We start from the raw sequence: 15,875 nt of genomic DNA on the forward strand, positions 1-15,875 counted from the left end.
AGAGAACAGTGCTTTATGATTTACAAGTAGTGAGCTAATATCAGTATCAGAGATAGAGGAGGAAATGGCAGAAGCTAAAATAGCTCTGTAGACTTGTATGTATTCGTTACAAGCCTGAGTATGAACCACTAGGTCGGATTTTTTAAGCATTCCAGGCGCCGTCCAACTAGTTTCAGATTCCGAAGTTCAGCTGTGTAAAATGGAGAAGTGCACTTGAAAGATACTGAGTGATTCTGGTGCGAGTTTATCCAAAGATTACTGACGAGGTCAGCTGTCATAGGTGAAGAGTTTTGTAAAAGGGGAGAACTAAGTACATCATTAGAGAAATCAGAGTGGTTCTGAGATTTCAGATTTCTAAAACAAATTGTGCATATACTGTAGATCTCACTGAAGAAAGAGGAATACAGACATCAAATATTACAGCTTTGTGATCTGTGGGTCAATGCCGTGAATATTGCAAATTTTAGAGGTATTCTGGCTAGAAGCTTAAACAAGATCAAGAGTGTGACCACAGACAGCCCCGGGTAGACAAAATAAACTGAAGCGAATTTACAGTTTAAGGAGTAAACATGAATGTTAAAATCACCGAACATTAATACCGGACAGGTCATAGTGCTTAGTGTTGTCAGCAGTTCACATTAGAAAACATCTAATGTATGAACACTAGGTATATACAGTGTTACGTATGGGACCTTATGGCTTTAAAACCACTACAGTACAGTATGTGTAAAATATATTTTTCATAATAAAAAATGTAAAGTTAAATTGTTTCCTGATTACTCGTTGCTGTAAAATTTCCATATTTTTTATAACTAAAAGCTTAAATATTTTTATTTACTTGTTTTTTTCTGTCATCAGTTTTTTTAACTAGTAACATGCTCTGGACAGTAAATAACAACACCTGCAATTCAGCCAATCGTCCACTAGAATAATTTTTGGGTCCATCTACATGATGAAGACATCTGTAACAGTGTTTTGAATGGGGCGCAGGGAAATTATAAAATATTTACATATTTTAATATGTAAACTTGAAAAAACATATCAGGTTCACAACAGACTATACAATAAACTATTTTTTATATAGTTCAAATAGGTTGCTACTACTTCAGCCTACTTCAGCTGCAACCAACTATACCTTAAATACATACTAAATATTTTCCTAGATCTCTTCATCATTCCCTCTCCTCCTCCCTGGGCTACTTGACCCCTTCTCTCACTAAACCAGCGTTCTGTCTCTTCACAGCGATGAATCATTTGTAAAGGATTTCACCTGAAATTTAACACCTTTTCCTTTGACACCACCCTTTAACACACAGAGAGTTCTACAACAATTTTCAAGGAAACTAATACTTTTCTCCCTCAAACAACAGATTACCCTTTCTGACATCAAAGAAGCTAAGGAATTTTTATGACTAACAGCTCCAGATCATCTTCCCTTTATAACTAACCTCATCAGATCCCACACCCGAAGACGGCTCCACAGCTGAAACGTTGTGTTTCTTTTCTTCTCTTTTCAGCATGGAATAAATTTAGTCTTATTATTTTTTATATCTCGAACTAACAGAGTAACACTGTTTCATAGTACTTTGTGAAACAATCCCACGGTGTCACATTTGCTACAGTAGCTCTAGACTACAGAGGTTTATCCATGTTTCTGCTACTTTTATTATAATATTAATTTAATATTCACCATACTGTGATATATAAAATTAACAAAATGTCTATAATAGCATACATATTGTTACAGCTTTAGGTGACTGAGAAGTGTCTCTTTGATTTTAAATAGTTTGTGACACTGGGAACAGTAAACAGTTCAAACTTCAAAGGAGAGAGGAGGTGTGCTGAGTATTTGAACCTTGTTAGAGAGAGCGTACTATTCTGTGTATTTAGGGAACCTGGGTTTCCTGGATAAAAGATACCTCAGTTAGAAACGTATTTCCTGCTTAGGGTGCATTTTTATGGATAGGGATATAGGCTCCCATTTATTTTGTGGCATCCAAGTTGCAGAGATAGATTTAACTGCAGGTTGCATTGTATTTAGTGAAATGGAAATCTAATAAGTGTGTGCTCTAGTCACGTTACACCACTCCATTCTCATTGTCCCAGTAAACTCTTATTTGTTAAATTCAACGAAGCCCCTTCAGAGGGAGTCAAGGGTTAAACGTGCTCTCAGTTGGGCTGACAGATATGGTCCAGATATGTCTAAAATACCAGAGGACAATAGACTATTTACTGCAGCTGAAATTATTTTTTCCTCAGGGCTGAGTATTCAGGCAGTAGCTAATGCCCGCTGGTTACCAATTACTCGCAATGAAATGTACTCTTTTATTAATATCACGTTAGAAGGCTTAGATGCTATCAAACAAGAATTAAGGGGAGTTAGATTAATGGCACTCCAGAACAGGTTCGTGCTGGACCTTCAAAATGCAGCATCTGGAGGAGTCTGTGCTTTAGTAGGAGACTCCTGTTGTACATATATTCCAGCTAATGACGATGATTACGGAAATCTTACGATTGCTATTCAGCATTTGAAAGAACTAAAAGACAGGGTGAATAAAGAGAGAGGCATAAAAGATTCACCGGCTTTTCTCTCCTGGTTAGAATCACTGTTTGGGCCAGGGAGAATGTTTTTCTTGAAGTTACTTACACCGATTATAGGGGCTGTGATACTTGTCTTCCTGTTTTTATGTTGCTGTATGACATGTATTATTCCAATGCTTCAAAATATGGTAATGAATATGTTTACGCATCAGTATATTCTGATAAGAACGCAAGAATCCGAAGTATGGGAGCCTCCTGGGAATCCAAATGAAGGATCTAATTTTTAAACATTTTAAGAATAAAAAGGAGGGAATTGAAATGGAAATCTAATAAGTAAATTGATTCTTAAAATGTAGGGAGCTTTAGGAAAATATATAACAAGAATGTAACTGCTGTGCTACTTGCAGATTTTTAGAAGACAGTGCGTCAACAAAGTACAGGTTACTTTTAGAAGACAGTGTATCAAAACAGTATGTACTGTCTGGGTCATTAGATAAGCCGAAGGTAACTGATAAGCTTTGCAAAAAATATATTGGTGCTTCTTTTTTTCTTTTTTATAATGTAATCTGTTTTTGTCCTAAGGAAAGGGGAAGTATTAGAAACGACAAAATGCTTAACTTTCCCTTACACTGCAACATCTTATAAAAATCCTGTACTGCTTGTAACGAGTTGAGTCTCTGATGCACTTTGCAGAGTGGCAACAGGGCTCCCAAATATTGAAATAAAGACCTTACTCAGGTGAGAACTCTCTCTTGTGGCTTCCTTGATAGTTATATTTCCATGACAATTCGGGCGGCTGCTGAAACTCCATTAAAAGGCAGCTTATCTCTTGTGTGGCCTCTGTAGGCATATTAAGAGTTTAATGCTTAGTAGCAGTCTGGGTTTTTCTGGGTGACCAGAATGTTAGGCCTCTGAAATGCCTTGTTTGTAAATACTGTACATAAAGTAACTTGTGTGTTGTATGTTGTGTGTAGTGTAGTTTGTGTTTTGGCATTGTAATAAATATTTGTTAACCACGTAACACCAAGTTTAATGTTAATGTTTAATGTTAACCAAGTTTGACTTCAAAATCCTCATTCTGACCTATAAGGCTCTGCGTGGCTTGGCACCTCAGTACCTGTCTGAACTATTATTGATTTACTCCCCACCTCGCAACCTTTGCTCTCCTAATTCTGGTCTTCCATCTGATTGTTGTCATTCTGTAATGCGCTTTGAGAGGCCACCTTTAAAGGCGCTATATAAAATAAAGTTTTTTATTATTATTATTAAGTATGTCTGGATTGTTACTCCTCTCAATAAAGCTGTGTCAGAGAACAAAGAATTCACATGCCTCTAATTATACAAGCCGCTTGGGTATATTGCTAGAAATCACTTACAAGTCGGGGGTTATGAATAAATATTTCACTGATTGACTAAACTGCTCGGTCAAATCCTGATTTTCACCAGTTTCGGGACCACCTATTTGTAACAGTTTTATTTATTATATTTAATTACTAGAGAAAGAATATTTATTATTCCCAAGAAATTGATCCCAGACCTCCCCTGTGGAAGGAAAGAATCCTACCACTAAACCACCAATCTATCATTCTGATTGCATGAGCTAAATTAAATCCATTACATTGCAAAGAAACATAATACAATATATAATATATAATTAATATATAATATAAAAAGTAATAATTAAAATGTCTAATATTATGATTGCTTGCAGAGGAAGGTAAAACAAACCCAAATTGTTTTGCAAGAAAACAATATGAATACACGTATATAAATTTGGTGAAAAACACACTAAAAACAGCATATTATAAATCAAAAATATTTTATAAGTACTTCTATAACTTGTGTTTATTCAAGTATATGTTGTTTTTAATTTTAACTTTGCAAGTGTTCATTGGAAATTAGTTAAAACAGGTATGTTAAAACTTTCCAAAAATAACTACATCAAGTGACCAAGTTAAAGTATTTGATTAATAAAATTTTATTAATCAAAGAAGATGTAGTACTGTTGTGTACTTATTTTTTTATTTTCAGCTACATACAGTACTGTAAATATATATTTATATTAGAAAATTAATATTGTAAACAATACTTTGGTTATTTTTATTTTCAGCTATCACAATTTCCCTTTAGTCAGATGATTCCATATTAATATTCCATATTTCATGAATTTCAATTTAATGAAGCTACCGTTTCAATAACATCTAACACCCCACATAGACCACCTTTTGATCTTCTTCCAGCAGTGAAAAGCTAAATTCTGAAAGGAAAATCAAACTGCAGTACACCACACCTTGCTCACCTTGGACACGAATGTGAATGGCTGCATCTGTAAAACTACTGATCTGGCTGAAAAAAGACATTAGAATTGCCAAGAGTGAGACATAAATGTCACGATCATAATCTCTCCTCTAGAGGGCACTCTGAACCTTTTGTATTTTAGTTTAGTTTATTACGTGCACCTGCCCCCTGTCTGCCGTTTACTATTTAACTGTGGCGTTTTCGTAGCTCTCGGCTCAGCACCTGGAAGAAGGACACCTGGAAGCCCACTTACCAGCAGGTCCAGAAGTGACCCGACGGCATAGGCTTCAGAACGGCATCCTGACCATCTGGGTCCAGGGCTCAGAGTGCCTGGCCTCGTTACCCCTTTTAACCTTTGTGTTCCTGTTCGAGTTCCCCCTTCCTTGTCTAGGATGGACCTCCCAGATTTGGATAATGGACTGAGCCCTGGTTTCCCTTTTTGGACTTTTTTCAACATTCTGCGTTACAGCTCGAGAATTCATTTGTTACCTCAACCCCAGTTGATGTCAGTTTAATTCCTATGAGTGACGTACTTGCTTTTGAGTATCTAGTGTAAAAGTTGTAATTAAAGCTCATTAACGAAACAGCATAAATGAATGGTGTACTAAATGTATGTGTCTCTTGGTATTTGTAACTCTTTGTGATTGAATATACCTTTTGTATTCTGCTAGCCCTCACTATAAGATCTTTTATGTTATATACACATTTTATGTATTAATAAATGTATTCTCATGTATTAGTATCTGTGTGTATGTGTTGCTGAGTTGTTCCACAAGGTCGATTTTCTAATAGTCATTGAAGAATCATTTTGTGAGTTACTGCTAGAATTAATAATTGTCCCAATAAATGCACAAAACCCCTACAGACAATAAAAGACTAATAATATGAGACAATAATGATACAGGTTACATGTTAAATGTATATTTCACATAGGTGATGAGAAAAGACACCTATGTGATAAAGATAGGTTTATTCCATTCTGAAAAAAAGAAGAAAGAAAACACAAAGTTTTGGCCGTGGAGCCTTTTTCAGGTGTGAAAACAAGGCACTAAGCAAAGGTAATTGTAGCGGGAGAACAAAGGCTGGTAGAGAGGAGAAGCAAGAGGTGGGAGCATGGGACAGAAACAGAGGCCAATCAAGAGGTGTGAAGTCAGAATAGGTGTAGAGAGGTGTGAAATGAAACCTCCAATGAATGGAGAAAATTCAGAAGAAAAGTAGTCTGTCATTAAGAGAAGGGGGAAGGTGTGATCCTAGCTGCAGGATAATTTTGGTTTCTGTAGTATTTCTGATGTATAAATTTGGAAAACCATCTTTGAAACGCAGACAGAGAGATTAGAGATTTGAGAAAGCCGTGAGCAAACTGAGATTCTCCCCTTTTTGCGTGACTCGCCTCCACTGAGCAGTCACCTGGGCACAGACTTCGTCACCAGTTCAGCGCTGTACCCGGACAATCCATTTGAGGGAATCGCCTGTCAGCTGGAGTCTACAGATCTCTATATCCCCAACACCTTGACCTGCCGCAAGACTGAAATGACATGAGGCAGCAAAGCATGGATTGGACAGAACTGCGACAGACTCAGTCAGCTGTGATCGCCATCCTTATGTGCAGGAGTTACAAATCCACTGATGTGGATGAGTTTAATTCAATATTCACCCTCTGGAGAAGAAAATTCTTATATAAACACATGATAATATCAATTTAATTCATTTAAGTATCTGTAGTTCTTAAAAATATCTGAATGTCGATTCTATTAATGATACTGATTAGCAAGTTATTGTAATTCACAAAACCCCTATATATATATAACCCCTAAATATGTCATATAAGACACAATTAGTGTCTATGTTTGTCTTTAAGTCTGTCAAATAAATTTTTAAAAATGAAAAAAGAGTAATGGTGTGCCACTACTAATTTGTAGGCCTGGGACTATTCCTGATTCATGTAAATAATTTAGATTCTGGTACAGTCAGCAAACTAGTCAAAATTGCTCAATAGCTAGAACAGGAGTAATGTCAAAAACAGAAACAGTACCAGGGGGAAAAAGACCTAGACAAAATCATGGATTTGGGCAGCCACTAGGCAAATGGAATTCAGTGTTCATAAATGCAAACTGATCCAGACTGTGTCTCACCCTCTACAGCTAGAGGGCACTCGTACTCTGTCCTGTTCCTAGTTTCCCTGTGCTTAGCTTGTCCTTCTGGTTTGTCTTTGTTTGGGGCTATATATTTCTGGGTCACCCTTTCCTCCTTGCTCAGCATTGAGGGTTTGGATGTCTTGAGACCCGCCTAGCACCAGGTCATCTCCTAACCTGAGGGCATAGGTTTCTGCCCGATATTGTATGACCTGATGAGCCTGGGCTAACCCCTCCGTTTTGCCGCTATGCATAGGTTTATTTTTTTGCTTTGACCCCAAAGCGCCGCTTTTTTTTTCCTGCATCATTTTGAGCTTTTTTTGTCAGTTCTCCTATTCAAATTCTGGGATGCTACCTCCCGACATCCTTGCCTGTAAGCGGGTCATTCAGCGGTATGCCTTTTCGACATCCATGTACAAATACCTGGCTTTCCTCAGGTTGTCACTCCCAGCATCCGTGATAGAATGTTGAGCTTTTTTCAGTTCTCCTATTCTAATGGTGGGATGCCACCTCCCAACATCTGTGCCTTTGAGCAGGTCATTCAGTGGTATGCCTTTCCGACATCCGCATATGAATACCTGGCTTTCCACGGGAAGTCACTCCCCGCATCCATGACAGAATGTTGAACATGTTTTTTGCCTTGTGTGTGGTGTTTTTCTATTTTTTGTTCCAGGTTTTTTGGTGTTACTTTTTTTTCTCTTGGTGTTTTGGTTTCTTACTTCCTGGTTTCTGTGTTCCCTGGTCCCTCAGACCCCTACTTCCCTGGACTCTTGGTCTCCCAGGTTTATTTTTGTTATGTGTGCTTTTGTACGTGTTTTTTTGTCTCGCTCCCTGGAGCCCTAACCAGCCCCCCCTTCCTCTACCCAATAAAGGTTTTTACCCTGGAAGAGGGGGTAGCTCTCAGCTGTGGCCTCCCGGAGGTTTCCTTTCAGTTAGATGAGGTTTTTACTCCCCCCAGTGCTGTGCAGCTCATTTGTTTTTTGGGCATCAGGAGCCGCCCGTGAAGGGGGGAGGGGGGTACTGTCAAGCTCTCTACAGCTAGAGGGCGCTCCAACTCTGTCCTGTTCTTAATTTCACTTTGCTTTGCTTGTCCTTCCGATTTGTCTTTGTTTGGGGCTATATTTCTGGGTTACCCTTCCCGCTACACATAGGGTCTTTTTTGCTCTCCTGCCCTTTCCGACATCCATGACTGACTGCTAGTAGGAACATACACTAAACATATCATGTAGGCGCATCTGAGCTGAAGGAAGTTACATGGAAAAGGTATCAGTGTATGTAGTTGTTACGTCCTAGTGTGTGTTCTGTTTGTGTTTTTTCTGTTATGTCCACACTGCTGACCCTTGATTGTTCTCTCTTCCCCATTGGCCAACCATTACACCACACTTTCGGTATGACGTCATCATCAATTAGCTCTCAGCCAATCAGAACACATTTTATTCACTATATAACATGGAGGTTTTCAGCAAGGAGAGGCCTTTTGTTTGACTTTGGTTCTGTTTGGTTTTGGTTATTGCTTTGCTTCGCTTTTGGTTATTGCTTCGGCTTTGTTGGTTTGTTTTGTTTTGTTTTGCTTTGTGTGTGTGTATTTTCGTATACCTTCGGCTTTGTTGTTTTGTTGGTTTTCTGTTAGTTTCTTTGTACTTTTGTTTGTTTTTGTGTTTATCCTTGTTTTGCCATTACCTTCCCCTAACGTGCTACATGTTCATACTTTGTGTTCTTTTGTACCCTGTTCCTGTTGATTACTCTTGTTTTCCCTTATTTGAATTCCTGGTTCACTTGTGTTTTTGTGTGAACTTTTGTGTATAAGGTTAGTTTAGGTTGTTGGGTACACTTTACTCACTTAGTTGATTTTGTATTAGTACACTCGTTTGGAACTGGTGAGTGCCATTTGTCTTGTATGGTTTTGGGTAGTCAGTGCAGGTTATCTATGTAACGGACACGGACTGGAATCCGTGTCAGATATTGTAGAAGACCCTATGCGATGCGGTAAGAGCTGGAGAAAACAGGAGGCGTGGTAAAGGAACACACAGGGGTTTAATAGTGCACAAAATAATAGTGACAGTCCGTGAGACAGTGTACGGGGAAGACAAAACGGCATCCAAATCCAAACGGGTCCAAGGGCAGGTCAAAGCACGGTCCGAAAGTCCATAAACTGGATATCCATCCTGGGACGCGACAAAGTTAAAATCCCCGGGAGGGGGGAGCACACAGACAAACGAAACATGGAGGTCCAAGGGTGACGGGGCGAGATCCTCCAGACCCCGGGCTCAGGAAACGGGAGGTGTCGGGGATGAGGCCTATGCCTTCAGGAGACGGACGTAGGGTTTCCTGGTGCTAGGCGGGCCTCGCAACATCTTACCCTAATGATGAGCCCCGAGGACTGGAGGAGCTGGTCTTTAAATAATAAGACTAAAAAGGTACACCTGGAGAGCTAAATGACACGAACAATAATGAGAGCAGTGGAGCGCCCTCTAGGGAGGGATGTCGGGCGTGACAATCTAGGGTGTTGAAGACGCCAAAGACCGCTTGTTTCGGGTTTTCTTTTGTAGTTAGATTAGCTTTCCCTCACTGTCCTAGCCAGCTCCATTTTGTTTATTTTCTTTCCTTTGGCACCACTCTAATTCCTTACACTTGATATCATGCTTCCTAGTCCCTCACCAAAACCCACCTGGTTCCAAAAGAATTATCCTAAATGTTACACCCCTTTACCCCTAGACACTTGGGGTCGTAACAGTAGTACTGAAGCTTTATGACCACGGCAAGTGAAAATTAATGGTCTAAAACCATGGTTCTTAAACTGTGGTATGCCAGATGACCCTGGAAATTTGTTGTGTGCACAGAAAAATTGGGACTGGTTTTCATGTTTTCTATTTTAATAAAATTAGTTTGTGTCAAATACGCAGTCTACGTACTTAGCTACAATGATACAGCGCGCGCTAAAACTTAAGTGGACACAAGAACTTCTATGTAATTCTATACCATTGTATAGGAATGCATGCTACAAAATGAGTTATCTTAAGCAAATAGGGAGATAGGTGAATTTGTGTCACTTTAGAACACTCCCAATCATGTAAGCACAGGAAAGCGTGATAGATAACAGAAAAATATTTAAGGACTAGGTTTTGAGAAAAATACACTAAGCAGTGTTTTGCTCCCATGTGCATTAAATAAAAAGTTATTTTATTTCTGAGACAGACTCCTGACTGACTTTTATGGGGAAATGGAAAAATGCAAGCTTGCGAATTGCTAAAGCAGGTAAGCCCCACACTATTAGTGAAGACTTTTGTTTACCGTTGGCAAAATAACTGACATGTATTATGTGTGGAGATAAAGCTGCTAAACAGCTCAACCTGCTGCCCTTTTCAAATGACAGTCACTCATAGAATTATTGATATGTCAAAAGTATTTGTGATAGAGCATGTTAAGATGAGCAGATGCTTTTCGCTGCAATTAGATGGGTTTGTAGATGTCGTTGATTTGGCCAATTTGCTTGTTTACGTTAGATATGAGTTTGAGGGCATGTCCCATGGGGATTTTCTGTTCTGTAAGCCGCTACCAACAAGAACTACAAAATAACACATATTTCAGCTTCTGAAAAAATACGTTCGGAGTTTATACAGACGGTGCTAGAGCGATGACAAGCCGACACAGCGGTGTAGTTGCACAAACTAGAGAGGTTGCTCCACATGTGAAGTGGACACCTGCAGCATCCACCGCGTTAGACTCTGCTGTCAAAGTTGTGAATTGTATCACGGCTCGACCAATGAATTCACGTCTGTTCAGTGTGCTTTGTAATGTGGCTGGTAAAATTAGCTACCTGGCTGATATATTCTTACGTTTGAATGAGCTGAATATGGGACTGCAGGGGCTCTCTTTAACAATTTCAGATGTGTCTAACAAGATCAATGCTATGAAGAAAAGCTGCAGCATTTTGTTAATAAAATCAACACGTGATCTCACTTGCTTTCCCAACTTTAGAGAACTATCTGCACACATATGGTCTGACACTTGATGCTGCTGCTTGTGATGTGATTGCAGTGCACCTCTTGTCATTGGAAGAACAGTTCTCAGTATTTTCCAGATGAGGCCACATCAGAGTGAATCAGGAACCCCTTTACTGTTATAGTAATACCCAAGGATCTGACCTGTGCTGAACAAGAGAAGTTTCTCGAGTTATCATCTGATGTGACTTTGATGTCAGAATTGAAACGATAGTCACTGTTGGATTTCTGGATCCAAAGACAGAGTGAATACCCAGCCCTCTCATTAAAGGCTGTGAAGTTTTTTATGCCTTTTGCTACTACCTACGGTACCTTTGTGAGAAAGGCGTCTCTGCTCTCACTTCAATCAAGACAAAGTACCACAATTAAATGGATGCTGAGCCAGATTTGTGTTTGAAGTTTACTGCCCTCGTCCCTGACATTGCAAGACTTTGCTCGACTAACAGGCTCACCCCTCTCACTGAAATGATAAGTGCTTAGTGCTATTTTTATTATATGTGTGTGTGTGCACGCGTGTTCATGTTTGTCATTGAGATTTTCTGTGGTTCCTATGAGAAGATGACTTGTACTTGGATGCTTTGGTTTGATCAGGGGTGGTACTTGGTCCAAACAGTTTGAGAACCAGCAGAAGCAGAAAATAACTGTATTTTTGGTGATGATATTCCTGTATTATTTTCTTTATTTGCATTAAGTGGCATGTACAGTATATATACAGTTAATGGGATAAATACAGAAATAGGTGAACATACATTTTAACAGATATATGCAAATATAACATATAATGTTTATTCATCAGAAGCTGTTTTTGTATTGCACATGTTGTGGTTGATGATGTTAGGGATTTGTAGGAAAACCAAACTGAAAGTGCAGAGAGGAGAGAAAGACAAGCTGCTAAGTCAATAGATCAGCAATTCTGGCAATTATTTTTAATTTGTGTCTCAGATTCTTGTATGGAAATGGTTAGAAACATGTTCACAACATTGAGTCGTCTTTGCATCTCAAAGAAAAAAATATGTAAAATCCCTTTATATTAAAAGGGAAATACACAAGTATTGCAATGATTGCAGAACTACCAACCCTCACTTGCTTTCTTTTAAGATAAATCTGTTAGATAAATAAGATGCTGTTACATGTCTTAGTTGTGATTATCAGTTACTTAGAACAATACTTTACTTAATTTCAGATGCTACCATAAAACTGCTCCCAAGAAAAACTCTGAAGTTGTAGTGTCACTGGCAACACTATCGCTTTGAAATGCGTGTTGTACAGCAGGTAAGAGGAAGAAGAGCAACCTGAAAGCTTTGAGGAAGTAGTGCCTCAGGCCATTCAATACAGAAGCCTTCCTTTTCATGTCTATTTTTACACTCTCATCCCTATTGTACAAAGACTATTATTTAATATTCCAACCATTTTCATTCTGATTGTTATGATACTAACAGTATTATAACAATCAGAATGAAAACAACCAATCAAATTGTGTTTTTGTGTAAATTGTGTGAACAAATCTAACACATTTCTATATATATTAGCATTTTGAAGAGAACATTAATTGAACAGTTAATTATTTTTCACATAATCCCACAAATAACAGAAAGTATATATTTTTTAGTCTAAAACTGGTATGTGGCAAATGCTGACCCCTGGGCAACAATATGCAACCTAGAGCCAGATTATAACCACATTACACATGCATGTTTACACATACCTAAATGAAAAGACAAACTGAATGTTAAAGTGATATGTCTGTCAATATGTCTGTCACAGGATTAGCTAAAAGTTCATCAAGAAATTATCCAATGTAGTTCATAATTTCAGTCAGACATATGGATTATGACTTATTTGATTAGTTACTATAGTTTAGAGCTACTATATAGAGTAGTTAGTCTTCAGTAGTTAAATGTTTTACTGTAACTTCAAATTAATAATCATCTCTTACCTGACTAGTTAAAAGGTAACATTTCAAAGGTCTGTGTGTGAATGACTTGTCAGTAGAGGACACTCACCCTTTGATTTGTGTGGGTCATAATGCCCCAGTATAGTGATGGGCACACTATACTGTAAAAAGGTGCTGTCCTTTGGATGAGATGTAAAACTGAGGTCCTTACTCTCTATAGGTCATTAAATATCCCACAGTGTTTCTTGAAAAGACTTGGGGTGTTACCCTGGCGTCCTGGCCAAATTTCCCATTGGCCTTTACCAATCATGGCCTCCTAATAATTCCCATCCACGAACTGGCTTCATCACTCTGTTCTTCCCCCCACTGATTGTGGGGTGATGTGTGTGATGCGTAGTGAGTGTACTGGCGCACTATGGCTGCCGTTCCATCATCCAGATGGGTAATGCACATTGGTGGTGGTGGAGGGGAGTCCCCATTCATATCCCGCGGCCGGCAGAGGAATCCTGCTCCACAGGGCTCCTGTGCAAGACCCTTTACCCCAACTGCTCTAAAGGTGCCATATAAATGGCTGACCCTGCGCTCTGACCACTGTCTGTGTGTCTCATGGAGATCGAGTTGGGGTATGCGAAAAGACAAATTCCTAATATGAGAAAATGTATATGGCCAATAAAGTGATCTTAATCTTAAAGTGCTTTGAGTTGAGTATCTAGAAAAGCTATATAAGTGTAATAATTTATTATTAATAATGACATGTCTATTCCTAGTCTTTCTAGAAGTGTAATTATTCTAAAATATATTTACCTTCCTCTTGAAGTCTAGTCTGTTCAACATTTCCTGGAGTGTAGTAACCTCTTGTTTCATATATTGATTGTTTCTTTCAGCTGGATCTGAGGATACAAGGTGACCAGAAAACATCTGTTAGCTGGCTCTGGTTATTTGTTCTGCAAGAAGGATTAGTGGCTGCATTATTCAGGTTAACATTGCTTCATTAGGCTTTATTATTTATTATCATAGTCCCCAGCAAACAAGAATTGAAAGATTTATGAAGCTATTAACAGTATAGAATCTTATCTGAACATGATGCCCTTTGAAAGCATTTCAGTGTCATTGTTTTTTTCAGAAGGTTTTTGATTATATCCCTGGATTGGTTATTTTCAATTACAAATGGAATGCCCATCCCTGTTTTTATTTTCTTACATTTGTTTTGCTTCAATATAAAGCAAAAGCCTTGTATTTTCAATTTTCATAAAATAAATGTTAGAGTCAAAACAACAAATCTAGGAAAAGAAAAAGCATAGTAAGGAAAAATGTGTTTACCTTATTTAAAAATTAGGATTTAGAAAACAACTGCATTTAAAAAATAATTAACAACTAATTTTAAAATAAAGGTAGTTCAGAAACATTTTATGGTTTTGTAATTTTTGTTTTGTATGTATAGATTTTATCATGAGCTGTATGACTATTTAAGTTAGATTTATACTTTATAGAAAATTAAAATCAATACATTAAAAATTGAAGCAGTAATTCTAAAGCAAAATCCACCTCTTGTTTGCAGTGTTTTGAATCTGAAGTCAAAGTCATCCTGCATGTCTTCCAAATACTTCACTCCCTGCTCAATCATCTGTTTATAGAGGGCATGTAAAAAAAAGCAAGTTAGTAGTATTTTAAATTCCAACTGCAATTATTGTAAAATCAAATGCATTGTTCTGAACTACACACAATGGAATATAATTCACTACACAGGAAATATATATTTATTCACACAAACTAGAGGACATAACTGAAAACTAAGAGGAAGTTTGCTTAAAAAAGAAAACAGGAAGCACTATTTTACACAAAGGACTGTGACTGTGGGTGTTCTCAACAAACTACCCAGGCATGTTGTTGAAGGCTGGAAGTATTGTTAAGGACACCAGTCATCCTGGTTCCTCACTTTTCTCCCTCTTTCCCTCTGGTAAGCATTATAGGAGCATAAAGGCATGAACGTCTAGACTCAGAGACATCTTCTTCCCTCAAGTTGTCAGATTATTGAACTCTACCCTTACCAATGGCTCACAGGTTTTTTTTTTCTCTAAGACCTACGTTATTTAACCTGTTGTTGTTGCTGCCGCTGTTCTGTTTTTGTTTTTGGTAATTCCTTGATGTCTTTGTATAGGAGCATACATACAAATAAGCATTTCATTGCACTTGGGCATATGACAATAAACTCTACTACTACTGAAGCTGATACCCTGGCTTCTTTCAAGGAATTTCTGTATATGTTTCTTGGGTCAATCAGTTACTAAAACCCAAGAGAGCTATATGGACTAAAAAGTCTTCTCTGTTGTAAAAATATAAGAACATTACAGAAATATAAGAACACATTTTCTAGGGTCATTGTTAGAGCTCTGTAAGTGTTTGCAATGGTTAATTTACATGGTATATATTTCTACTATTTCTAGGCTAAAATGTGTTTTCATAGTTTTTCACATTTTTTCAAGCTTGACCACTGTTCTCTATGCTTAACAAATCGTATATGTGGTCTTATATGTGTCCACAGTAAGCTAATTGGTATATATATCAGAATGTTGCAATTAGGTATATCACAGCTGGAGGGTATCGATTCATTATGGTTCACTCATTTACCATCAAAACACTTCAGCAGTGCTACTAACAGAGGTGCTAATGTAAAATCCAAACCAAATAAGCTGCATGCAATAACAGAAAGAAAATCTAAGGATTTTTTCTTGAACCGTGATTTTATATTAGCTGCTCAGCTGGGTGTCTTGAACCTGAGTATAGTCATCAGGTGACTGATGATTTCCGAGTCAGACATGCCAGTTGAGGTCACCAATGATGATGACTGTATACTGTACACATAAGACCAAAAAAGATTTAGTGTATTCTGTAAAGTGGGCTAGATGGGCCCACATGGTCTCCTCTCATTTACAATTTTACTTTTGTTCCAATGTTAAATGCACTGAGACACACAGTACCACAGATTACTTTTGAGCTTTCTGTCTCTTT

General features: G+C 38.0%; 1 protein-coding gene across 1 annotated transcript in view; it reads right to left on the bottom strand.

Annotated features, from left to right (window-relative positions):
- The window catches only part of stat4 (signal transducer and activator of transcription 4), a 132,126-nt gene that overhangs the window by 63,651 nt on the left and 52,600 nt on the right, over positions 1–15,875 (bottom strand). Inside the window, exons 6-7 of the mRNA XM_015359317.2 lie at positions 14,412–14,490; positions 13,671–13,756 (exon numbers count right to left, since the gene is read on the bottom strand). Coding sequence (XP_015214803.1) covers positions 13,671–13,756; positions 14,412–14,490 — 165 coding nt within the window. The remainder of the gene's footprint in view (positions 1–13,670; positions 13,757–14,411; positions 14,491–15,875) is intronic.

Source organism: Lepisosteus oculatus, chromosome 12 (genome assembly GCF_040954835.1).
Source record: "Lepisosteus oculatus isolate fLepOcu1 chromosome 12, fLepOcu1.hap2, whole genome shotgun sequence".
Classification (NCBI taxonomy): Eukaryota; Metazoa; Chordata; class Actinopteri; order Semionotiformes; family Lepisosteidae; genus Lepisosteus; species Lepisosteus oculatus.